Source organism: Miniopterus natalensis, chromosome 1, assembly GCF_054644295.1.
Source record: "Miniopterus natalensis isolate mMinNat1 chromosome 1, mMinNat1.hap1, whole genome shotgun sequence".
NCBI lineage: Eukaryota > Metazoa > Chordata > Mammalia > Chiroptera > Miniopteridae > Miniopterus > Miniopterus natalensis.
This window is the reverse complement of record NC_142081.1, coordinates 140,877,670-140,905,624: the sequence shown is the minus strand read 5'-3', so window position 1 is coordinate 140,905,624 and position 27,955 is coordinate 140,877,670. Positions and strand designations below refer to the sequence as shown.

At 38.1% G+C, this 27,955-nt stretch overlaps 1 protein-coding gene across 4 annotated transcripts; it reads right to left on the bottom strand.

The window, feature by feature from the left end:
• Positions 1-9: 9 nt before the first annotated feature.
• Positions 10-26,219, bottom strand: CXXC4 (CXXC finger protein 4). 4 transcript variants are annotated; one of them, XR_015715882.1, is made up of 3 exons: positions 25,955-26,219; positions 25,761-25,835; positions 10-4,060 (listed from the first exon to the last, which is right to left on the bottom strand). XR_015715882.1 is itself a non-coding variant. In XM_016223641.2 (2 exons), exons 1-2 carry the CDS (start codon positions 23,044-23,046, stop codon positions 4,016-4,018), a joined length of 1,125 nt encoding a protein of 374 aa, XP_016079127.2. In that variant the 5' UTR covers positions 23,047-23,109; the 3' UTR covers positions 10-4,015. The 4 variants fall into 4 exon arrangements, 1 of the variants encoding a protein (XP_016079127.2); XR_001604035.2 differs by lacking the exon at positions 10-4,060 and adding an exon at positions 23,181-23,303; XM_016223641.2 differs by lacking the exons at positions 25,761-25,835; positions 25,955-26,219 and adding an exon at positions 21,967-23,109.
• Positions 26,220-27,955: the final 1,736 nt, after the last annotated feature.

The window sequence follows — 27,955 nt, the reverse complement described above, 5'->3', positions numbered from 1 at the left end:
AAATAGAGATATTTTGAATACTAAAGTCCTTTATTCAACAACACATAAATTTCACAAAAACAACTTTACTGGGCAAATTGAATGTGTGTTTTTTACAGTTTTGTACATGCCCCATAAGTAATTTTCTTTAATAAATACACTGTTTTCCAAAACTGCTTTTTTAATAATTGCACAAGCATACATACACCTTACACAAATATCTATTAGAAAATTTAATAGATAACTGCACAGTTCAGAATAGGAGAGCACTGTGAAACGAGTACACTTTGTGGCCCATTCCTGAAACTTCTCTGACTTCCTTGCAGTTGTGAAAATGGAACCCTTCCTAACACAGTAGCTGTCTTCTACTCACTAGGAATACAGATCTCAGTGTGAAACCGCCAAATTTAATAAAAACAAAATCTGAAACATTTAGCTGTTACATGGGAGCCAACTGTTTGATATCCCCGTGATCAAAGACCCACTACGGCTTTTTGCGGAACATATTTGACCCTGAATGGTGTGTTCATTTAACCGTTTTCCTTTTTTCATTATTTGATTACAGATACTATCAGCTTAAAGACTTTCTATGCTTTAGGATTAATTGTACAATTTACATGCCAGGGGTTCTGAATAAAAGGAAATGAATATTCTTTTCTTTTACTGATTGCTCAATATTAATTCATAGGAAGCTCACCATCTCTTGCTCCCTATAAATGTGTTTAGAAGAAGGAAGTTGTGTATTTGGAGTTAAGCAACTGGGAGATGTTTTTATATACTCTTAGAATGGAGGAAGACTTGCTGTTTTTTTCTCCCAAGCATGGATACATTTCTGCTTTGTATATATGCCTCAACTTGTACACAGACAGGTAGAATCCATCAGAAAGGATTAGTGTGAAGCCTGGAAAGAGGTTTTACATTATGATGTTCTTGTGATGTTAGGGTGCTGAGTGACAGCTGACAAGCACATTGGTGCACTATTGGTGCACAACCCAGGGATTTCCCAAGCTCTCCCCAAATGCTGACGGAATATGGCATCTCCGCGTCTACACCCAGACAAAGCAAGACTTCTGTGTAAGTAGACCTCTCTTACAAACTTTTTTATTTGGCTTATCTGATAGGTAATTTTTAAGGTGTATTGATAGTCCGCCCCATCTATATCTAAGTGTATATTCTAAATTTTCTTGGTGCTGAATATAAAACATACAGTGAGGAATTTTAAAAGTTACATTTCATTGGTATTTTAAAATCATGAAAATGTAAACCTTTAATTCACTCCCTTAGGATTATAATGATCTGCTTTACAAGCTCTCGGTACATAGACTTTGAGGGGAAAGAATTAGAGTGAGGCCTGAAGAGTAATATCTTTCTTCAACATCATCAACGAGAACTTTTTATGCACCCTACACTTTATAAATAGAGTTTTAGCAAAAACATAAGAAAATGGGTGGTGTAAAAGAACAATGTCAAGAATAAAACCATGTAAGAGAATTAAAAAAAAGCTACACGTTTCCATTTTAATAATCAACAGATTTTCTTTCATTAAAAAACTGAATTGACATGTAAAACACCACATTTTACAATATACAGATTTCATAAGTTCTTTAAGAAAGCGAACAAACAAGAACACATCAAGACATGCAACACTAGCATGTATTTAGACTCCAGGTACATTGCTATGAGATCTCCGCTTGTTGTTTTGTGCCTAATGTAGTCTGAAGACCAAGAAGTTTGTTTCACTTCTGTAATAAGCATCATCATTTTCCAAAAAGCAAAGCAAGCTTACCATTCCAGTGTGAAAGCAAGTTTTCACTTACTTATAATTAATTAGCAAAGTGGTTAAAAAAATAGGTAAAATAAAAACGGAACTAGAAAGAATTTATATAGCTCTCATTTCCCACAGCTGAAATAGAAATTCTAACCAGAAACCCCCCAGGAATATAGGGCAAGTAGAAAGCTACCTCAAAACACGTACACAGAGTGTTTTAATTGGTGAGCATTGAATTCTCTTCTCTAAACATGGATAGGCATAACAGAGAATGAATTTTCCTCACAAAGGTGAGTGGGCCGTGACTGCAGGCCTGGCATTCGTATCGCAGGCAGGCTGAGCACGGTGGTTTCCCACCCTGGCATTGGTTAGCACCGTGGCCACCCTCCCTCCAGAATTCTTGTGATGATTGCTCCTTCACACTTTTTAAAATCTCCTTTGTCATATTACTGCCAATTCAAAACTACAACAAGCCTTTTAAAATTACCCATCTGCTAGTCTTTCTAAAGTTTTGCAGCCCTTTTCATCACCCTTTCTCAAGTTATTTTTCTTCGCATGATAGATACATTTTGCTAACATTTTTCAAAAGGCTAAAGGATGCCCTAGGTTGAAATAATTGGCTAGTGGGTAAAGAACAACAACAACAAAAATAACAGTGACACGGCAACTTTGATATTCTGTGTGTTTTTGCTAAACTCTGTTTTATTCCTGAAGCTGAAAAGGCTCTGACCAAAAAAAAAAAAAAAAAAATTAAAAAGAAATAAACTTCTTGGGTATGATGTCATCACAAATAATATTTGTCCTACTGGGACAGCCCTAGGAGCCCCGACTGCCATAGGAAAACCAAATTCTACATGAAAAGGTGGCCCAGGTCTTAAGAAGCATTACTCCTTTGTGTTGGGGGCTGTTTGCATTTATAGAATTGCACAGACCAGGGCCCTGCCTGCTCAGGAATTACAGCATCCTTGAGTGACAAGAATGAGAATGGGAGCAATGGGACATTCCACTGAGGGCCTCGGGCAAGGCCACTGGTGCAACTGGGAGGCTATGAGAAAGGAAGATAATAAAAGATTAAAAAGCCTTACTTTTATGAATGTTTCTTTTTACATAAAAATATACCTAGCCATGCCTCAATGCAGAAGCCTTGATGTGTTTAAATTTTAAAACAAAACTACCCATTTAATATCATACATGGAATTAAAACATTTGGATACATTTTATTAAGTGTTTATTTTCCCTACCAAAAAAATAAGGCAAAAAATAAACAAACAAAAAATACATACAGCCCATGCTGGGCTGGTGAAAAACTCAGTCATGGATTTCTCCCCTCTAAAATATGAAACTTTATTCTGCATCCTAGAAAACACTGTTTTTTAAAAAAACAAAAAAACCCAAAAAACTTATACAACTGATTCTGCATGTTCCAACTACTCAGAGTACTCCGCCTTACAGTGCAACCCAAGACAAGTCAACTACACTAAGTATTTGGGAGGTATACCCTTCTGTACAGCTCGTTTGGAAGCAATGCAAGTGCATAACCACTACTCTAATATAGTGCTCAAAAGATTAATTGAAACTTTCATCACATCTTCCCCTCCTATAACAATACAACTGCAGGTAATTGCCGGATGCATCATCATCTTTTCTTCTTGTAAAACTTGGCATCAAGTCTCTACAGAAAGATGCATGGCAAAACATGCCACTGCTGTTGCTGCTTCTAGAAACAACTGGCAAAAAATATTTAAAGCTAAAATTTATTGCTCCAGATTTAACTCGCAGAACCATACTGTTGTGTACAAACTGTTAATCTCCATAGATGCTCAGACATGATTGTCTCCTTGTGTCTAAACACACAAAATACAAGCTGCTATCTGTACAGTTTACAGTACTGAAACACATATATTTGAAAATGAAGTATAGATATGTACTTTGCAAAGATACATGATTTTACAGCAGGGGTTTACCCAAACTTATTTTTTACAGCCACTTTCAAAATAGACAACAACTTCACTAGGATACTAAATTACATCAAAGAATCAGTGTATCCAAAGTAAATAGACTGGCCAATTCCCCAAGCTCCCAGATAATTTCAATATGTCTTTTTTTCTTTTCTTTCCCTTTTTTTTTTTTTTTTGAAGAAACCCCTATACATAAAATGAAAATAATATCTGGATATTTTCTTCAGTGGTGGACTAAGCAGTTTCTTAAAACAAGACATTAGTTTGCCCTTCACTTCCAAATGCCTTGAAAATAAGATATACTACTGCTTTAAAAGAACCATCGGAATGCTTCAGCGCTGGGAACAGGTGTTCTCTATAAAAAAAGAGCAAGAAAACAAGTTAAGCTTTCTTTCTATGCCAATGCAAGATCAGAATTTTCTCCTTTATACTTCAGCAATATTTTTAGTCAGTAAGATACAACACAATGACCTACATATTTCAACATTTAATAAAACAGAAATGTTCAGTCTTAGAACAAAAATTAGAATATTGAATTTAATGCTAATTTACTAAATATAATGATTAAAACACATTGGTCTAAAAAATAGAGGAAACACATCTAGAACATGGATAGCAATCAGAATAAATGGGACGGTTCATGCTACTCATCAATAGTAGGAAGATCAGCCAGTGTACTCAAAATCTGTATCTGCTACATACACATGCACCCTCTGTAAAACCGATGTTTAGAATTCAGTGATGTAATTTTTTTTTTTGTTCTAGAGAATTTCTTTTATGACAGGACTACAATAAACATGATTTCTATCACTTAACTACTAACGTTAAACATTCCCACATATAATCTAATCAGAACAAAACTGACAAAATGTATCACTATTTTAAATTTGATAAATCACTATTTGATATATCACTATTATATTTGATAAGTTAATATCATACATATGAAACAAACTTATACTAACCAGTGATATCCAATGGACCATAACTATTCTTTTGTGCCATAAAAATACTACCATATTCCAAAGGAGTAATAAACTAGAACCAAAAGTTTGAGCAACTATTTAAACAAGAAGCTTATAGCTACTATGAGTTTTCCTGTTAAATAGTAGCTAAGCTATTGAATTTTCCTGTATATATTAACATTACAGCAATTCATCATGCCACATTCTTTTTTATAAAACAGAATCGCATAGTACATGTTGAAGGTACATAAGAAACAAGCTAAGAGTAAATTTTCTTACAAGGTAAAGGAGAGTTAATTTTAACCCTTGTTAGGCTAGTCCAACCAGTCTGTGCAGACTATAAGATGGCTGCTGAGGATAAATAAGTATGTTAATTGCATGTTGACTATTACCAAAACACTGAGTAGGTACAGAAGAACGCACACACATGAACACACACACATTGTAGAGTGTTAACGCACAGTGTTAACAGTGCTTGAATTTCATATTTCAGAAAATACATAAAAAGTTCTACTACAAATACTTTTTGATAACTGAGGTTAGCTTTTATTTACTTTCTCACACATGACATATTTGATTGATACAGTCCTACTGTAATAACGTCATCTAAAAATAAAAGTGTCTTAATTGATTCAAGATGTCAATTGAAATTTAAATACATAAAATAACCATTTTGGAAAGCAAAACTGTTTTCACTGTCTGTACTTAAAATATTTTTTTATAATTGTCCTTAGAGTCGACACAATACATTTGAAAATGAATGTGTTAAGAACAAACTAATGGTATCTAATCCAAATTTGCATATAAGTATATACAAAAATAGTTAATTTGTGAAGCATTTTCTAAAAGCACAAACTAAAAGGGCCATTGCTCCCATAAAAATGGTACTTATCTTACTGATATTTTATTCCTCACTCCTCACGGTTTCATCTGTTTTCTTCAGCTCACCATGCATGCCTGGATCCCTATTATTTGCTTGGTTGTTGAGAAAAACCCCTCTACTGTTTTCTAAAATTAACTTTTGAATGATAAATGCAATAATTATAAATGCCCTTACATGTATTTAATCATTATTAAAGGAACTATATGAAGTAATAAGAAACATAATATATTCATTCTAATATTTATGCTTCACACACACACATGCAATAAATGAAAACTTAGAAGTTTATACCAGATGCTAACTTGCTGCCTGATGCCAACTAAGAATAAATTTTATTTAAGTATGCATACTTATATAAATGTAGTCATTTTTAACAAGTTAGATGCAAGCATACCCATGCAATTATAGATTCACATATGAAAAATAAACATGTGCATATATATTCATATATATTCACATTTATATGTATAGTATGTGACACAGAGATGCCAACTTACTCTCAATGCCAACTGGAAACAAGATTGTAAATATATACTTAAATAATTTTGTATCTTGATAAACATATGTTTATGAAGATAAACAAAAAATATATGGAGTACATGTTTTAAATGAGATGAGCTCCTTATGTCTTAGATACATTTTAAAATTTCTTTTCCAGCTCTTTGCTCTGCCTGTGACCCTTTCCCCTACTCAATGTATTTATAATATTTAGAAAAAGCAAGCTTTGTACAATGCCACCTGAGATCAAAGGTCATTGTTGTGAGAAAAAAGACAGGCACTTCTCAATGCTTGTTAGCACAGAAATTGGATAATGCAATGAGAAAAGCAGAGAGCTGTTTTCTATACTAATATGATCTGTCACAAAACAGCTCTGTGATGTGTGTATATCACTGTGCATATGGTGAAACTAGTATGTATCTCCATATATAAGGATATGAGCAATCCACTGCTCTGGGGGAAGGAGCAAGATAAACAGGGAAGCATCTCTTACAAATAATTTCTCTCTTATATTAATATATTTGAGGTCATAAAGCCTAAAAATTATTAGTTGGGTAATCACCCAAAACGTGAGAAAACAGGAAAACCACTGGCGAATCAGTTAGAACAAATTTTCAGGGCATCCTCCAGAAACTTGAAGTGAGAGTTCCCTAACACTTTTATTTCAGAGCTAAAAAGTAAAGAAGCTCCCTAGTGTCCCATAGGCCACACAAAACACAGGATGCAGAGCCAATCTCTTGCCCAAATTTCAATGGGCTCACTAGAAATTTACCTTAGGCCTGGAATGAGTTCTTTTCAAAATGGGTAAAGCAATAGTATAATATAATCGGTTAAATTCACAGGAAATATATTGGGTTAAATGACAGGTTTCTGATTGTACTAATCTGGGGATAAATCTTCTCTAATTTCATCAGCTAATGAGGTCGTCTTTGTCAGAGGACTTCCATTTTAAACGGTGCGGGAGCTCCAGGGACCAACATGTGGGACTCATCCTGACCAGCTACCTTTGGGTGATATAAATTCGAGTCCCAGCTGGGGAATCACACCCTTGATGAGATTACAGTGACTTTCTGGATCTCAGTGGTGCTTGCAGGAAATCGTTATCCTGAGTGACAGGAAAGCCAGATTCCCCAGGAAGAGAAGGGGGCGGGAGGTAAGGAAGAGAATTGAGTTGATCAGCATTGTTCAAGGCAGCCTTCACTGCTCATGCAGGTGCAAACACTGACAAACAGCAGTCTTGCTCCCAGGAGGCCTGGGGAGAAGCCTGCAGCCCCCCTTTCTCCTTCTGGCTCTGCTGTAAAGCATGGTGTTCCAGAGAATTCATCCCTATATGAGCCAGATATGAAAGGATCTTCAAGCTTAAAGGAATGCCTTCTGTTTCCCTCCTAAATAACTGTAAAACACCAGCGTATTTCTTTGAATAGAAGAATGATATAATCCGAGCCCAAGTACATTTTACACTTACTTTAAAAGAAAAAAAAAAAAGAATACATATCCATGTCCCTGGAAGAAATGTATTTCAGTCTGATTTTCATCAGATCAGCAATGAAGAAATAATTAAACAACATAAAATAAGATTCTCCAAAGCTTACACTTTAAGGATTAAGCATGTTTCTCTTTTTTGGTGCCTACTAAGCAGTCACCAGAACTATGGTATCTTCTGGCTGATCAAGCTTCTACACACTCTTGTTAAAAATATTTCAAGTCTGCTTGGCCAGTGGCTCAGTGGTTGAGCATCGATTCATGAGCCAAGAGTTCACCGGTTCGATTCCCAGTCAGGGCATATGCCTGGGTTTTGGGCTCGATCCCCAGGAGGGGGTGTGCAGGAGGCAGCTGATTAGAGACATCAATGTTTCTATCTCTTTATTCCTCTCCCTCTCTCTAAAATCAATTTAAAAACTAAAAAGAAAAATTAAAAATATATATCCAGCTTTAATAAAAATTCACCTCCTAAAAAGTGAATTTGGAGTATTTATAACTCTGTTTATATGAAGATATGTGAGACTGGCTATTAGTAGCAGTATTCAGTACACAATAAAATGAATAATTTTTAATAGAGCCAGACACGAGTTTTCAAATATCGTCTCAATGCTAAAATTTACTTCGGAATGCATAAGTTATAAACTGAGATAATAATGATGACATTAGCAAATTCTGCAATTAAAGTTAAATATGTCTTCCCAATATTTACTCATACACTTTCTAATCCAAAAATGTCAGTGATGTGCCTGGGCCTTCAGAATTCTACTTTGAAACAAAAAGGTCTAATGCAGTGATTTCCAAGCTGAAATCGGTATTTTGGGGTACCATTATTCTTACACCAATAAAAAAATTTCCTTCAATCCCATTTATTATTAATGAAAGAAATATAAGTAATCTAATACTTTTCTGATTCTCATATATAATGATGCTTTTTCCAACCAAAAGCAAGGTGATTTGAAACTGTAGTTAGCCAACACAGCCTCTTGTAAACTCTTTTAAAAAATTGTTCTGTGAGTTTTTAAACTCCTAGGCATCCAAGGCCTTGAAATTGGAAATGCCCACCGCGTTTGATTGGCCTCTTCACATTAGAACTTGGAAACCTTAATGAACCACTGAGTTTTGCAATAAAAAGTATCTGAATAAATATGACAAAAGGTAATAGTAAGTCCCATTGTTTGCTTTTAGATATTTGATTATATTTGCTTCAACCTTTGGGATGTTTTAGATGAACAAAAGGAAAAGAACCCCCGATGGTGGAAAAATACTACCTTTTTCATGATTTAATTCACAAAGAATGCTAAAATATCAAGTTATGTAGTTTAGCTTTTTTACTGACAAAATTTCAAAACCTACTGGGATAAATGGAAAACTGTATTATATGTAATATTATGAATGTGAATGCACACACATGCACATTAATACAAATCTTTGGACGATTAACTGGTCTAGCAACTCTTAGAGATTCCCCAAAATAGTTTTAGCAGAATTATTTTTCTATATCCTATTTATAAATAGCATATTAAAAAAAATCATAGGCCAGAAACTATATTAGAATTATTAGCAAGCACAGATATAGCTCAGGTTAATAAGTATGAGAGACAATTAATTTATGATAGATGATAATCTCACAGTTCAGTAATTGACTATTATAATCAAGAGCAACTTTATATTTTAATAATACCTTAATTTAAAAATATATGGATTGATGTATGTATGAACTATTTCCACTTTTTAAATTGTCTAACTTACTTTTGCCTTCTTTTCTGCTGTAATGTATTGTATCATATATTATACATATATCAGATTAACTGTTCTCGTAAATCAGATCCTTCATCATATAAACTGCATAAGGCTTTGGTATACTCACATTTTATTGTGGTCATTATCCATATGTAAACTAAAAAGCACCTATCAAAATGACCACTAATTGGAATGTTAGACCCCTCTTTAAAAGGAGGAAAGCACAAAATAAGTCACTGGATAATTTTATGACCCAATTTTAGGGGGCCTTAAATATGATTATAAGCAGCAGTTTACTTTTTTGGTTTCCAAACTGACATTTGTGGCCAGAATTTCTCTGATTAATGATGGAAAACTAGAGATGGCTTTTTCACTAGTATCACTTCTCTGTGGGCTGTAGGAAAGCTCTTCTCTTCCTCCCTCCTACTCGAACATGACCACCCTCACCACTGTGGTGACATGATTTTAGACTGTGATAACATGACTTTAGAAGGTAATGCTAGTTAACTTTGGTAAGTGGAAAGATGAGTTTATATAGTATGTTGGCTCAGGTACTAAGCCAAGTCAATCTGACGGTAGTGCCAGTTAGGAAAACAACTGTCCGAAGGGAATTGGTGCACAGGGTAGGAGTGAGCCAGAAGGAAGGAAAGCACCAGCTTAACAGCATGATTTACACTCAGCAACAATTGGCCAGGAAAGGTACCCACTCATGGCCTAGTATCAAAAGTAGCTACTTTCTTTAGGCAAGTCTCTTGATTAATGCAATATATTATTATATTTCAATTAATTTTGGTAAAATCACTTCAAACCACATCATTTCAACAAATAAGTAAATTTACTGTACTATAAATAGGTAGTTTAGTGATTAAAATGTTCTTGGACTTATAAAAATTAAATAAAGAGAGGAAAAGTTTTCAATGATCCACAAATTAAATAGCTGAATAAATTCGAAAAATTATTTTAAAAATTACTTTTAACCTTATGTATAAGAGGGAGTGTGAAAGGAAATTAAAAGTAAAATTGAGATTTAAAGAGAAAATTTAGGCTAATGAAATCAATATTATACCATCAAGAATGATTAAAATACCTAAAGTTCATTTCATTTGTATATGTTTATATGTCATTTATGAATATATATAAATATAGATGGCTATATTATAAATCTGAATACACATGCACACAAGCACACAGGCGTGCGCACACACACATACACACATTGCAGAGACAAAAATTAAATAATTCTATCTCCCCTCAAGGTCACTCTATTAATTCCTGTTGAATACAACAATACCTTTAGGTGAGATCATTGCTAATCAGCTACCGAAAAACAAAATCATTTTTTTCATGAGCGTGTTGTTGGACAATTTTGAAAATTTTGGTTAATTCTAAAGCAGACAGTGAGCTTGTTTTTTATTGAAGATAAAAAGAAACATTCATGTAAAATGTGAGGAAATAGGAGGAGATTTAAAAATATTAAGACGTGCCCTGGCCGGTGTGGCTCAGTTGGCTGGAGCTTCGTCCCATACACCAAAAGTTGGCCAGATTGATTCCTGGTCAGGCACATACCCAGGTTTCGGGTTCGATCCCTGGTCAGGGATTGTGTGGGAGGCAACTCATAGATGTTTCTCTCTCACATTGATGTGTTTCTCTCTCTCTCCCTCTCTCACTTCCTCTCTCTAAACATCAGTTTAAAAATATTAAGAATTGATATTTTAAAACTACGAAAGCTATGGTTTGAACAGCCTCTAACTTATAGTCAAATAAAATGCAATCATCACACCTAGCCTCTTTAAAAGCAATTCAAATTATGGTGCTTCACACTGATTATTATAGATCGGAGAATTTTTTTAAGTATGCATTTTTTCCATATTATATAACAAGTGAACATAAGTTTAATAGAAATGTTCTCTTAAGCTAAGTTCTGTAACTTTTGAATTCAGCCACTGAACTTCATTTGGTTCAGAATCTTCAATAACAAAAATCCAATACTGAGATAGACCCTGCCTAGAAGCCAAAGTATGTTTTATGTCCATGAATCACTTGGAAGAATTCAGAGAAAACTTCAAACATTCCAGTCAATTAGACCTTATCACCAAAATAATGTACATGACTATGATTATACCTATGAAAATAATATGTAGCTTTCAGAGTATTTCCTTAAAAAAATTTTTTTTAATAACTGCTATTGCCAAATGTTCAGATTCATAGTCGCTCTTTTTGGTCTCTCTCCTTAATATTCTTTTTAAATAATACAAGTAAAAGGTATACGGTCCACAATTATCAGAATTTAATTTTATCATGTTAGTATACATTACTTGGCTCTTTAGAAACATATTTTGGTTCATCTGTCCCATTCAGAGGACATACACTCTTAAGCACTCTCCGCTACATGACATCAGCAAGACCTCAAGCATTTAGATTCCAATTCCTCCTCAGGGTATTTGCATGAACTACTTTCTCTGTAAGTATCAAGTCTTCCATCTTTGTGCGGACAAAGTCACCTCAACAGAACTAACAAAATAAATTAATAAGCTAACACTTTTTCAGCCATAGGATTTATAAAATATAGTGATTAACATTCCTTCTGTCATTTTTTAGAGTCTTTTCTACATGCACAATTCTGTATTTTTCAGGAGGTTCTCCTTACAATCATTTAAAAATTATACTACTTTTGAATAATTAGTTGCTTATGGATGCTGAGTAGCCTTTGTCTCCCCTAAAGGCCATCATTAATTTTGAGCCCTAGTTTTCTCATCTTGTCCTTTCTATGTTTCTAATTGCAGGCTTGAAAGAAATCCTCTTAAAACAAAATTAGAAGGAAAAAAAAACACTAGTTTCTCTGAAACTATTTTTTCCCACTATGGTAAATAAAAAGAAACAACGCTAAGTGGTTCTCGTGGGTGTATACCCAGACTCATGGCATCTCTCCAACAATTTTGAGACATTAACTGAAATTTCCACTAATTTCTTATTTAAAGCAGACTCAAGAAGATGACCTTGAACATAATAATCCTTTCTGCCAACAGGCTCCTTTCTGATTTCTCTTTAATCTGTAACACTATGGTCTGCCTACCCTCCCTCCCTCCCTCCCTCCCTCCTCCCTCCCTCCCTCCCTCCCTCCCTCCCTCCCTCCCTCCCTCCCTCCCTCCTCCCCTTCTTTCCTTTACTTCTTCCTTTCAACATGGTCCTTTCTCTTATTCAGGTCAAACAAGGGTTTCCCGTACTCTTTAAAATATGTTTGAAATAACAAGTCATACTGTAGATTCTCAGTATGTTCAAATGTCCAAGGCAAGTATTCTTTTTTTCTTATTCCTAGAAAAATTCTGGAATACTAATAGAAAACTTAGTACCACCTTATAGAACCACAATACAGCCAAGTAGAGACCATAGGTAGCAGTTTGTATTTCTTATCTAGGTCTGGAAAGGAACTAAGCCAGGGATGAATCAAGGAATCCCAAGATTTTTAAATAGGTGTGAGATGTTTCCAAAGTTTTTTAAAATTGTAGTTATATAATTTTAAGTGTACTCATTTCTTGGACTGAGAATTAAGATCATAAGTGGGAAACTAAATATCTTGGATGAAATAAGATAGAGTTAGGAAATTTACATGGATATTGAAAAAAAGCAGTTAGGAATGAAGAAAAATTTGAATTCCTTAAGCTAGGGTGTGCATGTGTGTACATGTGTGTACACATGATTGTGTGGTTTTTAGCCACAATACTTACTACGTGTCTTAGAAGTTAACAGTCTCTACCTATAGATTTGTTAGTTGAATTGGCCAGTGGTTTACCACATGCTTAGTAATACCATGTATTCATGAATATACAGAAAAGGTACAGGTCTGCCTAGGAAGAGTAAAGACACACTATTTAAAGAAACACATTTAAGTTTTACTCTTTATCTTGTTAACATTGTTCCATTCACAAATATAATTTCTTTCCTCACTACAGACTTGTTTGACAGTGTTGTTGCTGTCACTAAACTAGTGTTTTTCAAATGCTTTGACTGCAACCAACAGTCAGAAATACATTTGACACAGCAGCCTGGTACATGCATACACGTACATCTACAGATACATACATAACTGAAACAGAAGTTTACCAAAATGTACTCTTACTATACAGGATGCACTCATATTTTCTGCTCTTCTCTAATCTACTCTACTTCGCAAAAAATCCTGGTGGTAAGCCAACACATCGGTTTCATGAACCACTAATGTGCTGTCACCTGGAGTTTGAAAAACACAGTTCCATGCCATATAAATAACATATTTATGTGAAAAGAATCACATAAGGAAAATCCAAAACCACTCCACTTCATAATGAACTTAACTCTCTATATAGCAGCTTTACATAGAATACCCAATATGTATTTCCTTTGGGATGAAAAAAGGCCAGTGTTCTCTACTTTGTTTTTCATGAATGAAAATTAGAGCAAATGAAGTATTTAGAGGGTTCCACATCTTCTTACTCAACATCCACCTACATACAACTGAGAATTTTATGTCTTTTCTTTATTTTTGACTCCATTAAAACCATCACTGAACTCATTTACCCTTCTTATAAACAAGAACACTTCCCATAGATAAGTTTTTCAGTTATTTTTCTGCCACTGATTCACCATCACTCAGAATCATCACTTCCATTTCTGCACAATTAAATTTACATTGTCTATCCTTTTAAAAATGTATTTCATCTCTTCTCACTATGTAAAGTTTTGGAGAGAATATATCTTCTCTGGAATTTGCCAGATTTGCTGAAATACACAGAAATGCCCATGGCTCTTCCTGACCTATAAATATATATCCCTTTCTCTTCTCACCAGACTTCGTCTCTATTCTTTGACATTCTCAATCATCCAGGATGTTTTTAAGTCCTTGAGCAAGAAATAGCACTTTCAGCAAAGTTCTTCCCACAGTACGACACTATCGTCATTTTCGCAAGAACATCTTTGGAAATATGAATTTAGATATTTAGATGCAGATGAGATCCAAATGGGACCCCATTTCCGCCCATACTGGATGTATTCTCCTTTAGTTACACTTTAGAATTATTCTACTAAATGTTTCAAAGGCATAAGTAAAACTGTCAGCTATGACACAATCTGTTTTCCCTTGTCTCTAATTCAGGTGCCACACCACTGAACTTGAACCTCGACTCTGACTCCCAAACCAAATGTACTGAACAAGTCATGAAAATCTTCCTTGTCTTTATAGCTCCCATTCTCTGCAAAACTTTTGTATCCTATCTTGACAATGTCCCACTAAATATGTAGCACATTGCTTTCTGGCTTGAAAAATCCTTTCTCCTTTGCTTCTAATGCTGCCTTGGTCAGTATTCCAAATCTTTTAGGGCTTATCACAGTTTTCTCCCTGAAAACCAATAGCCTTTTCTATTATACCTCATTAACTTTTTTCACATCATAAATACACTCTTATTAAAAAGAAAAAAAGAAAGCTCTACATAGTCACTTCTTTCACTTTTTTTCTCAAAATGTATGTCTACTTGTATTATTCCCCTACACACACACCTATCTTCCAAAACAAAAGTAACTTTACACGATTCCAGTATTTGTTAACTATGTTCTCCAACTGGAATTCACCATAAGCATCTAACCATTTATTCCTTACCATGATTTTCTTAAACTCCCTAATTCAAATTTAGAATAATTCCTATGTCTTTCCAGATAAAGAAAATAGTAGCCAAATGAAGGTACTGAGTGAGTAAAGTGAAACACACATACACACACACACACCACAATCTATTAAAAGATAAATGAATGGTGCTGGTGTGCCTTTGGTGGAGAGAGAGAGAGAGCACTAACTTGCCTAAATTGGCTCACCACATTGACTGACTACCCTATGTAATTTGAACAGTTTTCCTGGGCATTTGACAGATACAAGAACAGGAAAACTTGTTTATTGAGTTTATCTCTTTCCAAGTGAAAACAGCCAGATCTTTGATGAACTGGATGATTAAAACAAATGTTCAGAAAGTGCAAGCCACAAAATAGTCTACCTGAGCTTTAATCTCTAACTACTGTAAGTAACCTGTTGTTGCACTGAATTACCTCTAAATACAATTGTTTTCTACTCTACTTTTTACTGATGACTTTAAAATAGGAAGGAGAAATTGCATAGCTTCTTTGAGTCGGCAAAGAACATAACCTACACACAATATTCAAAAGTTGTAAGGTACACTGCTATTACTAGCCCCATTTTACAGATGAGTAAGTAAAGTCAGAGAAGTTCTGCTGATGTATATAACATTGTCCAAATGGTAAGTTACTTGATACTAGTGACTCTTCCCACAACTTATCATTTAAATGTGGCCACATGGCCCACATGTAATTTTTAATTATAAATAAAAATCCAAAAAACTAACTGTATTTTCTGATTATAATTTATATTTGGTATATATCAGCCAAAGAAATACATCTTTAATATTAGGTTTTTTTAATAAGTAATTATTTGCTTTGCCATTTTCTTTTAAACAAAAAATGTAATGTGAAATAGGTGGGTTAAATATTAAGAGAGAGAAATACCGAAAAATGTTAAGGCTCCTTCTCATACCTGGCCATGGACGTTATGCTCTCAAAATAAATTAAGAGAAAGCCCCAAAGTTTCACAGAGGAAACAATATTCCTCATAATGTTTTAGAGTAGAAGTTAACAAGCCTGCTGGGATCCTTTGAGCCCCTGCAGAGCTAAGTCTTCAACATTATTAAATGGCTGTCGCATCTGAAGTATGGTGCAACATAACTCAATAAACAGCAGAAAACATATGACGCCGAACGCGGGGAGGCCTTTCGATTACCCCGCAGAATAATCCAATTTCAGGACAGGTGTCTGCACGCGATGGAACAGGATACGGCTGAAGGGAAAACCAGGGCGGGCCCCTCGGCCAAGACGGGAAGCCCTGAGGATGCCAGCCAAGTGCTGCAGAACAGGACGCGAGGAGGGAGCAGAAGCGCCGCCGCACAGCCGGGCGCACCAAAGCAGCCCAGGCAGGGCTCCAAGGGCTCCAAGTGCCACTGGTCGCAAAGTCACTTTCCTGAAACCGAGTGTTTTGTGCAAAATGATATTGTCTGGAGTGCTCTGCTTCCCCAGCCAGGTCATCTCACAGTCTAATGAGTGACTGAGAATTACACTTATAAAAACGAAAGATTTTGCCATTCCTTTGGGTCCATTTTTGCTTTTTAAAATTCAATCCAAAACTAAGAGGAAAGCTAAAAGAGAAGCCGTCCTTTCGCTAATTTGTATATTTACATAGGAATTTTAATCACTCATGAATTTAACCTATTAATTTAATTAGATAGTTTTATGCGAATGCATGAGTTTTTAGCATTTTTCCTAATCAGAGTAAAAATAAATGTCAGAAAATGGAAGCAGATCTATTCTTGTAAAATTTATTGAATAGTAGGACATTTTGTTATGCTTAAAAAGGGAATTGTTTCCTGATAACAGTGAACTACATATTCAGACAATCTGACCTATTGGGGTTGAACAGTAAGTTCTAAGAGCACCAACCACTTCAGAACAGTTTATGAAACCCTGCAACTGGTTTCTGAGGAATTCTCATAGTTTTATGTTTTACGTTTGTATCCATAAAGAATATTCTACCATTGTGTCCAGGGTCACCTCAACATACAAATTCAGTCTCCAACCTGGTAAGCCAATGTGACTATTGATGAAAGGCCCATTCTTTTGCACACCTTTCAGTTTTTAGTCTTACAGACTATTTTCATTAAATTGTTCGGCATTTATCAGTCTGTAAGCCTGACTATACAAAACTCTTAACTATTCACCCAGGAAAACAGTTGGCTAAGTCTAAGCAAAATATGCAGCAATACACTAATCCATTCATTAAAAAGTCTAAAAATCAAGAAACTTTTATTTCCCTCATCATAAGATACAATTTCCATTCTTATTTAAAATATCTGACTATTTTTATCTGATTAAAGTCTACAGTGTGTTGTTGTTTATTTGTTCTGATTGGATTTCTGATTGTATTTTGTTTGATGATGACTGAATTTCAAACAAACATTCTTATAGGATAATTTACAAATGGATTTTAATTGCTTTTATCTTACCATTTCTAATTGCCACTTACAGATTGCTTATAATTTACTTGGATAGGTGGAGGTATTATTTTCATTTAGGAATTATCAAAAAATGTATGTTTTTTTTAAGAACAACTTTGACTACCTTGTATTAAATCTGGTGATGGGAAGAGAATTTCATTGAACTTATATTATGGTCTGATATCTTGGCTACAGATAAATCTATTTTGTAACTTTAGTCTAAGCTAAACTTTTCTGTGCTTTTTTCTTATTCGTTATGAAATTCAGTGTCATTTTCCTACATTATTTCTTTATTATATTTTAGTGTTAATATACTAGTATTTTGTTTAAATATATTAAAAAGTTTCCTCTCTCCCTTTGATGGTTATGGATTTGCATTTTGAGATTAAAGCACAAATTTATATTTTATACTATCATGCTTTTGATTCTTAAAACTGAAAACTGGAGTCATTTTTAATTGTGATCTAAAATGACAAACTACTAAATGTTTCAATTTAAGATATAAAAGGTTTGTATTTTACCTATACAAATTTTTAAGTCACCAAACTTCAAAAACTTACATCATGTTCAGTTATTGACTGTTTTATTATTTAACTACAAGACTCTGAATTTAAATGACACATCTGTTTTTACTGTGATCATCAGATAAATTTCTTCAGAAAGCAGGTGCCATCTTCCTGCACAAGCTACAGACAATGCTTTGTCCACAATTTTCACTTGCCATTCATGTGGTTGGGGCTCTTAGAACTTAATAACATGTAGATGAATTATATCCTTTTCTCCTAAAACACTCTTAGTTATCAACTTTGGGGCAGTATCTGGATGTTTTCCACCAAACCCCTTAGAAAGTCAACCTAACTTGTGACAAATTATTGTTGGCCTGTACGTTCAGCAGATACATTTTAAAGAGAGAAAAGAGAGAATGGAATTGTCCCTTTCCTGACTTTCCAGTTTCTCTGTCTCTTCATTCTAATGTGTCCCTTTCAAGTCCCTCCACCAACACAAGGAAAATCTGGGCAGTGGCAGAGTGTAACTCACTGCAGAGAGCCAGGAGTGGGGGCAGGGAAATCTCCTGGGGCTCTGCTTACTAATGTAATTCCATAAATCAGCTAATGGGAGAGAAACCAGATCTGTGTGGTCTCTAATGCTGTCCCACAGAGATCAATCATGTCACCTGAACAATGTTCAGGGCCTAAGAGGCTGGGGTTGCTCATGGGACAATTTTATCCCTTGAGCTATACATACCAGGTCAGGATATTTAAAAAAGTTAGGTCTTAGTATCAGAAATAGAATCACTGTGAATATAAAAACTGAAAGATTACCTTCATATGAGACAAAGTGCTATTTATTACATAACTTATAATATATAAGCACATGTTTCTTAAAATATGTGGAAATATGGATCATTTAGTATACAAGTTTTTAAGAGAAGTTTTGTCACATAAGAGGCAGGTAGCATTTGAAATAACTGCGTTGAATAATTAATGGTGATTTTTAAATATAGTAATTGACTAAATGAACAATGTTATATGCAAATATACAGTGCACAATAACAGAAAAACTAAATTAATTTTGTGTGCATTGTTATATGAAATATATTAGGGGGAGGTGACTTAATATATATATTTCTGAGGCAGTAAGATGGTCTTAACATGAGACTAAGCAGAAAATATGGAAATAAGAAAAGCAGTTTTAAAAGGAATGCTAGATGAGAGGCTTTAAACAAACGTGGGCAAAAATCCCAATAGAACCATGTGAGTATATCTTAATTTTAGTTTACTCACCCTGAAAATCTGATTATGCCTCCAATCTTTGGGATGAAAATAAGGCAAAGACAAGAAGGGCACTGGAGGTTTGAAGGAATAAATAAGAATATAAGTAATGATTATGATCCAGTTATTAATTGGTGTCCATAATTTAAAGCCAACAAATACTAACTACTGAACTTAGCCCTGGAATCCACAGGTAATATCCATAATAAATCCCCAATCACTATCCTCAGCTAAAGAGCTTTCCCAATCTCCAAAACAGTTCCACAGATTACGAGAACTAAAAGAATGAAAGCAGAGAGGGAAGCAGGCCAGGAGGAAGACTTTTCACCACCCCACAACCATGCTGCAGCTTTGGTTCACCCATGCAAACCCTGTCACTCTGACACGAGGCCAGCGGCTTTCCTAGAACCTAACTGTGTGGTTACATATGGGCTTAAGGCAACCAAGCCACCATTGCCTTTTATGAGTGACCTAGATAGAATCTTAGTCAATTAAACAAACCAGAAACTTCACAATCTCTTTTTCTTTCTTTCTGGCACATAGCATTCCACTTATAATCTTAGTCTTGAACCATGGCCCGTTCTCTGGTGGGAAGAGTATATAGTTAGGAAAACACCTTCAGAGAGTTCTACAAAGAGAGAAATGTGTCTCCCCTCCCATTTACACCCCACCTTCTGAAGAGCAGCAGAACTTTTGAGCACGTGGATTTTAAAAAATGAGAAAAAGCAATACTAAGGAACCATGTGTGATTGAAATGCCTAAGGCATCACAAGTTTGTGGGAAAACTCTCAAAAGTAAGATAAAGGAAATTTATGAAATTTGTTTAAACTGACAAATCAGTGTAGAAACTTGCACAGAAAACCTACTGGCACTCACATTAAGCTCTTCAGAGTGGTTATTTACTAAGTAAATCAGAATTATTCAGTGGTCCTATGAACTACATATCCTAAATTTGTACGCAGGCAATGCTATGGGACTGGCTAAAGACGAGGCCTACTAACGCCACCAAATCTATAATTCTAGGTACTATATATCATTCAAGAGGAAAAATAAAAGCCATGTAATACTTATCAACTGGGTATTAACAGGAAATTTCAGGATGAACTGAATTTTCATTTCCAATAGGCCTTAGAGACCTAGAGAAGTTATAATGAATTGATCCAGAAAAGAGAATTAAAAAGCTAAAAACTAATTTTTGCCGTCTAAGAAAAGACATGGACCTGCATGTTTCTAATTGTTATTATCTTTGCTTAAACAGGGCTGCCAAAGGAAATGTAATAAACTGCTCTGGAGTAAAGTCAAACTTTCAACAAAGGGATGGGTTCTCATACAAAGAGGAGTAAATGCAATATGTTGATGGGACCAATCACAGTCAACAGTGCTATCAATATATACTGATTATTTTGGGAATCTCAAAGTGCTTTTTGTTTTAATTGATATTAATATTAATAAAGTTTCTGTTAAAAATTCTGTATCTTATTTGTGTTCAAACCTGCAACAAAGATCTCCAACTCTTCTCTTTTATTCTCTTAAAGACCATTTCTTCATGGAGAAAACTCCCTTAAGCAGTATTCACAATTTTTTTAAAAAATGTGCAGGTGCCCCTCTGATGATAACTTGTGAGAGCCACTGTCACCCTACAATCCAGCCCTCAGAACACTCCCAAATGCTAAATCTACCACCTCTGGTCTCATGTACATATAACCATCTAGCCATCTACTCTGTGAAATTTATCAAGAAGCTAATTATGATTATTTGTCCGTATTTCTTTGCTAAATATACCATCAAAACCATTTATTTACCTGTGGTTTTCCACTTTTTCCCTTTTCGTTTTGATCACGTAACCATAGGAAATTTCCACCAAACACATCAATCTTTGTATTTAACATAATTAAAAGCCCAATTTAACAACTACTTTAGTGATAATTAGTACATTGTCTCTTTGAGGGACATATAGGAATAGGAAAGTATTATTGACAAAGCTGTGCTTAGTGTATAGAGCAATTCTGTGACCACAAAATGGTTACTTTGTCCAATGCAGAGCCCAAAGCATGTATTTTTTGATAACCGAGTTTTCCGAATCATTCATTTCTGAAACAATTCTATAAAATTGGGATCACCTGCATTACACGAACAAATCATATCACTTTATTCTAAGTCAGTATCTCCTTAAAAATTGCAGGCGGTGTTCAGCTTTCTATACTATTTCTGCTTTCTCAAAAAAAATATCAGATATGCAGAAAATAAAACGGGAAACAGAAATATTTTGTTACGGTGAAGAGAAAAACGACTCTAGAGGCTGGTAGAAAATCCCCTTTAGAATTCATGTATTGCAGCTTCAATGATTATCTGCGTGTGTTTTAACGGGCACATAGGCTTGTGTGCCACAAACTGTGTCCTCACTGTTATAACTGGGCCACCAGCAAGCCTCTTAGCCAATGCAAGTATATGAATGGGGTGTGTCCAATCCTTGGGGCAGAGATGCTTTTAAAAATAATCACAAGGGGGAAGGGCATTTGAAACCACCCAGGGAAATTTTTAACCATGTTGAATGTGCAACTTCTGATTTTTCAAACCAATTACATTAGGTTTCCCCCAGAGGTGAAAAGGAGGGGCGCCCTCCCCGTCGGGAGGGCGGTTCCACAGGAAGCGCAGCTGGGGGGGGGGCGGAGAGGCCATGCCCCCCTCACACCGCCTGCAATGGTCGCTTACAACCTGAGCGAAGCTTCAGGAAAGGGGTACTGCATCTTGAAGCCCGACAAGCAGCCCTGGAGGGGAGGGGAGAGGGGAGTAAGGAGGGAGGGGGGCAGACTGGGAAACAAGAAATCATCTCCTCTGACCTCTAGCGAAGTGCCAGGTTTTTTCTTTAGCTCTTCACATTTTCTAAATTTGCAGATCTGGTGTCCCGTTTTGCGGTTCCTGCAACTGCTGCAGACGCCACAGTTGATGAGCCTCTTGCAGGGCACGCAGACCCCGCACCTTTTCCTCTTCTTCTTGGCCGGGTTGGCTCCGCCAGCGCCCCCCGAGGAGGACGAGGAGGAGGAGGAATGATTCTGCGGGCAGTCTGCCAGATTGGCAATTTGAAACGCACTGTCTGTGACGGCTGCTGAGGCTGCTGCGGGGGAGTGAAGGGCTGTCATGACGATGACCCCTGGAGGTAATGAGATGCCCCCTAAAGCCGGGATAGCGGAAAAAGTCCCCACGCGCTCGGGGAGATTCATTATCTCTGCTTCAGCAGCGCCGCATTTGAGCTTGTTCATGCATTCCCCCGCCAAAGGTCTGCAGTGTTCGGGGGATAAGGTGGAGAGGAAATTAGTATTTGCCATTTGCAACGACGGCTCTGGCGGGCAGCCAGCCTTCCCCAGCCGCTGGGAGTCGTTCCGGTGGTGCATGCCGGTCCTGCCGCCGCCGCCGCCGCCCCCGCCGCCGCCCCCGCCGCCCCCGCCGCCGCCGCCGCCCCCGCCGCCCCCGCCGGCGGGGAGGATCGCCGAGGAGGAGGCGGAGGAGGAGGCGGCGGCGGAGGAGGATTTCCTACCGCCCCCGCCTCCGCCGCCGCCGCCCCCGCCGCCCCCGCCCCCGCCGCCGCCCCCGCCCCCGCCGCTGCCCCAGAGCATGGCGGTGGCGGCGGCGGCGGTGGCCGCGTTGTCGCAGTTCCAGGGGGACATGCCGATGCGCGCGGCGGCCGCGGCGGCGGCGGCGCTGCTGGGGAAGATGGGGGTGGTGATGCGCGCGATCTTGGCGGCCTGCGGGAAGGCGCCCCCGTTGGTCTTGTAGAAGGAGGTGGCGAAGGAGCGGTAGCGCTCCATCTCCGAGTTGTAATCCACAAGGCTGTTCAGGGCCCCCTCGGGCAGGTGGCTTTCCTTGGGCAAGCCCGGGGCCTCCGGGCTCGGCCCGGGCTCCACGCAGACATTGGTGTTCATGGTGCAGGGGGGGAAGAAGGGGTGCAGGGTGGAAGTGGGGACCGCCTGGTCCGACACCTGGGTGGGAAAGGGGGAGAGGTGGGGGGGAGGGAAGGGGGTGATGGTGGTGTTGGGGTGGGGGCCGAGGCGGGAGGGGAAAGGGGGTCCGAGTAGGGAGAGCAAGGTGAGGACTGCTTTATTCCTCTCTGGGGCGCATTTCCACAGATGGTGAATTCCCAGGCAGCGTCTTCCTTTGCATTATCCTCCAACTGTTACAACTAAAATAAAGAAAGTCATTCCAACGAGCTGCACGAGGAGAAAGATTAAAAATAAATAAACAGTCTCCCTCACTACCCCGCCACAGACACTGAAAGCTCCCACATTCTTCGTCAGGTCGTTTGCATAACAATCATTAAGACACGGACCCCCCCCCACCACCTTCCCAACCCCGCTCCCTCCCGCCCTACAGCACCCCACAGCTCCTCCCCCCTCCCCCATTCTTATAACCCTCCTGAGAAAATGTATTAATAGCCTGGATACCCAAGGAAAGAGGAAAGACCGGGGTGACAAATGCCGAGGGAAAAGGGCAATTGGAGTGCTAAAGACATGCAAATCAGGGGTGGGAGGGCGATACTACCTATAAGCAGAGGGCATTTAAACATTATGAAATGTGTGAACAAGTGCCTGGGCATGCAAATGCTGGAAAGTAGAAAACAGCAATGTCTCTATGAGGAAAATGAACAGGAAATTAGCAAATGAAGTACGGAGAAAGTCTACAATACAGCCGAGTATAAACTGTAAGCAAACACAATACAACTGAGAGCTAAGAGACTGCCCACATACAATCTGAACTAAAGAGGCAGGGGGAAAAAAAGAACTACCAGCTGCCACAGTGTCCTTCTGTGTCTGCGGTCATTAGTTTGAATCCCAGCACAGCTGGCTCTGTTAGGGTCTTAATTCAAAGGACCAAGGACAGGTCTCAATTGTACAAGCCATTTGGTGGTGGGGCTTGGTGGGGGTAAGAGGGTGGTGTTCTACTTGTTTAAAAGAAAGAAAAGAAAGACGGACTAGATAAAAGAAATAAAATAAAATAAAGTAACAATGTCACACGTTTTGAGCCAAGTGCTTGCAGCCTCTGTAAGAATATTCCCAATAATTCCTAACGGAGATTCCTGCCTCTTCCCAAGACAAGAAGAAAGCATGGGACATTTTTTTTTTTTTTTTTAAAGATCTCTCACAGTCACTGTTTTTTTTCATTAAGTAAATTGGGGGAAGGGGTGTCTCTTAAGGTGGTGTTTACCTGAAGAAATAACCATTAAAATGATGTTTTTCTTTTGCTCCTTTTAAGAGGAAAGTTTAATGTTAACTGGATTATTTGCATTCATATCTTTGCTTACAGACCATTATTGTGCTTTAGGAAGAGGTATTTTTAGTTGTTTATTACAGAGGGAGAGGTACACCACAGCCTTTTAAGAAGAAAAGCAAAGACACAAAGTGTATACTAACCTAAAAAACCAGTTTCTTTGTTTCCAGAAATATTTTTTAGGCCAGAATATCTTTTTGTGACATCTTTTGAAGCCCACATATTGGTCCAGAATGTGGAGTTCAGGGAATTCTACATGGGGCCCAGTAGTCTCAGTCTCAAATATTCAGTTCAAAATGGATATCAATTATAGTAATTATGCTTATAATTAGATTAATGAACCATTTATGCCCAAACTCCAAGTGCAAAAACTTCAAGACCTGCTGCTGAGGTGCCCTAAAAAGAGGGGTTTATGTAAACAAATCCCTATTAGGCAAAGTAAATCAAGATAAGGAACCTCACCCCAGGCTGGATTAGAAGCTAGCAGGCATCTTTCAATCACAGCAAGTCCCTAATCACTCAGGAACCACCTCTGTGGTTTCGCATTAGGAAAAACTGCTCCCTTCAGAGCTCTGGTGGTAATACAAAGGGTGCCCCCAAAATGCTCCTGGCTAAATATTCTTGATGCTTGGAAGGGGGTGGGGGAGGACACAGCAAGAATATGCATATAGCTTCAGTTTCTGCGAATCACATTATAACTCCAAGACCACAATAACTGCTACTCACTAAAAACTAGTTATGCCAACCATGCATTAGATATCATCACATTGAGTGGAGGGAAAGATTGCAACATTTTAGTCTTTTGACCTTGTTCCAAATAAAGAAATAATTCAACATTCTTTTTTTCAGAGTATTAGAGTGGTGTTTCCAAACAGAAGCTTCCCTTGCTTTTCTTATTGCCATCATCTCCCCCTTCCCCCCCTCAAGGTTTAATGCCACCAGAAACTGTAGAAAATGACTGTGCCCAGGATCCAGGTCATTATTGTTTAATCAATGCATCTCTGGAGCATGAAAAAGGTACCTAAGCCACAGCTATTGTTTGGATTTTCTTTAAAAAGCAAAATAAAACACACAGATAACTATAGTCCTATTCCAAAGCTAAATTAGACATCCACACTTCATGATCCTGTTTTGCCTTTAAACAATGTGACTGTACATGTCTAATATTGTATGTCTGGTCTACCAGAGACATAGAGATCAAAGGTCATATTTAACATTCAGGAGGAGGGGCGGGTGCAGATTAATTAATTAATTAATACAGCGACGCCTTTTATTGCTGGAGTCCAGCATTAATAATCTACTTTTACAATCCCAACGGACAGCAAACATTTAAGAGAAAAAAGCCAGAGAAAGAGAAAGAACAATCACTTACCAGTCTCTTTTTATTTGGGGAGCCTTAGAATTTGCAGACGCTGCCAGTCTGCCTTTAATTAGTTGCACATCACCCCTAACACAAAGAAACACAAATCCAGATGTGTCTTGGCAGCTCCCAATTACAACTTTAATACTTGTAAACAAACTGTTGGGGAGGGGGGGGATAAATAAATATGCGGATCAAAAAAATACCTGTAAATGGCTTTTTTTTTCTTGTTGCAGAGAGGAGGAGGAGGAGATGGTGTTAGTGGTGGGGGTGGAAGGAGGAGGAGGTGGGGGGAGAGGAAAGAGCCGAGTGTGAGTGTATGTGTGAGAGCGCGGGGCTGTTCTCGGTGGTCTCTCCTCTCCCAGCGCGTTGCTCTCCGTCCGTCTCCAGTCGCTGTGTGCGAGGGAGGGAGGGAGCCGGGGAGTCTCTCCTCTCTCTCCTCTCTCGCTCGCTCGCTCTCGCTCTCACCCTGCCCCCCCTTCTCTCTCTGTTTGTGTGTGTGTGTGCGTGTGCGCGTGTGGTTGCTGGGGGAGGGGAGCGCGAGGGAGGGGGCGGGGGCAGGGGCGGGGGCGCTCGGCGCGGAGGTGAGCAGGACGCAGGGGCGCGGACACCTACTGACGATTGGCTGCGAATTACACGGGGAACAAGAGGCGCACGCGGGCCCGCGCTCCCTTCGCGGAGCCTCCCGCCCGAGCGGAGCCACGTTTCCCGGCTCGCCCGCCGCGCGCCCTCCCTCCCCGCGCGGGCTCCCGGCGCCCGGCGCCCCGCTCCCCGCTCCCGGCTCCCGGCTCCCGGCTCCGCCGCCGGCGCGCAGGGCTGTTGCTTATTTTCTTTTGCTGTCGGAGATAATTGTTTGGAAGGGATGGGAGGAGGGCGTTTCCGCCACTCTCCCGCGGCGTGGCGGGTGTGTGTGCGTGCGGGCGCGTGCGGGCGGGTGTGTAAATAAACTTGTCTGGGGTTTCGGGCTGGCTGAGCGGAGCGGCGCAGGAAACAGGGGAGGTCGTGTGTGTTTGAAGGAGGTTCTTGGTTCGCACCCTACCCCGTGGCTTTTAAATAATTTTGCCGGGGTACCCAAGGAGACTTTGTAAAAATAGTATCGTTTAGGTCTTTAAAGTAAGGGGAAATGGATCGGCGTTCTTTCTGATTATCTAGATCGCTTGAATGGTATTGTGCCAGAATGCAAAAAAAATGAAAAAATAAAAAGTGATCCCTGACCGATCTCAAAAATCAATCTCAGCCTTTCTCCTCTCTCCTTTTCCAGCCCCCAGCCTCATCCGCCCTTCCCCCCCACACACGCTCACACACACGCACACGCGCACACACACTTCTAACCCTCTTCTTTTACTATTCCATCTGGTAATTTCAAGGATTAAGCCTAATTTTTAACTTACTGCCCCTTTTAAATTCCAAACTTTACTTAAACAAAAACTACTTTTATAGCTACATTAATCTATTTTATGCTAGTGTGACTTCTTGACACTTGAGAAAAATACTTCAGTAATTGAAAGATAAATCTTTTTACCACAGGTCAAATATAAATAAAACTCGTAAATGCAGCTATGAATTAACTTTTTTACTGTTGACTTAAGAAAATGAGATATTCCTGGATACATGCTATTCTGCTATTGAAATGAAGTATGCTCTAGTGGAAATCCTTATGAAATAAGATATAAAAATATGAATTTTCGGTCATTTTGAGAAAAATTATAGTGGCTAATGATAAGCTACAGAAGTAGGAAAGAAAGTATTTCAGATTGTTTAAATTGGCGTTATAAAGCAGAGTGAAAGTTTTGGTATTAAAATTAAAACTCTGTGCCCTGGCCTGTTTGGCTCAGTGGTTAGAGCATCGGCCGGCAGACCCAAGGGTCCCTGGTTCGATTTTTGGTCAAGGGCACCAACCTTGGTTGCAGGCTCAATCCTGGGGCCCAATAGGTTGTCTCTCTTTCTCTCCCCATCCTCCCTCCCCTCCACTTCCTCTAAAAAAAAAATCAATGGAAAAAATATCCTCTGGCTAGGATTAAAAAAAAATTAAAACTCTACATTCTAGAATAATGCAGTAGTATAGTTTCAGAGAAGGAAGAAATTTTCATAAGTTGTTTCTTTTATAATAATGAAATACTGAAAAGACATTTTATACCATTTTGTATTTGAATTATCAAAAGATTGACCTTGACTATGTCAAGATTCTGCCAACTAAAGAGGATTGA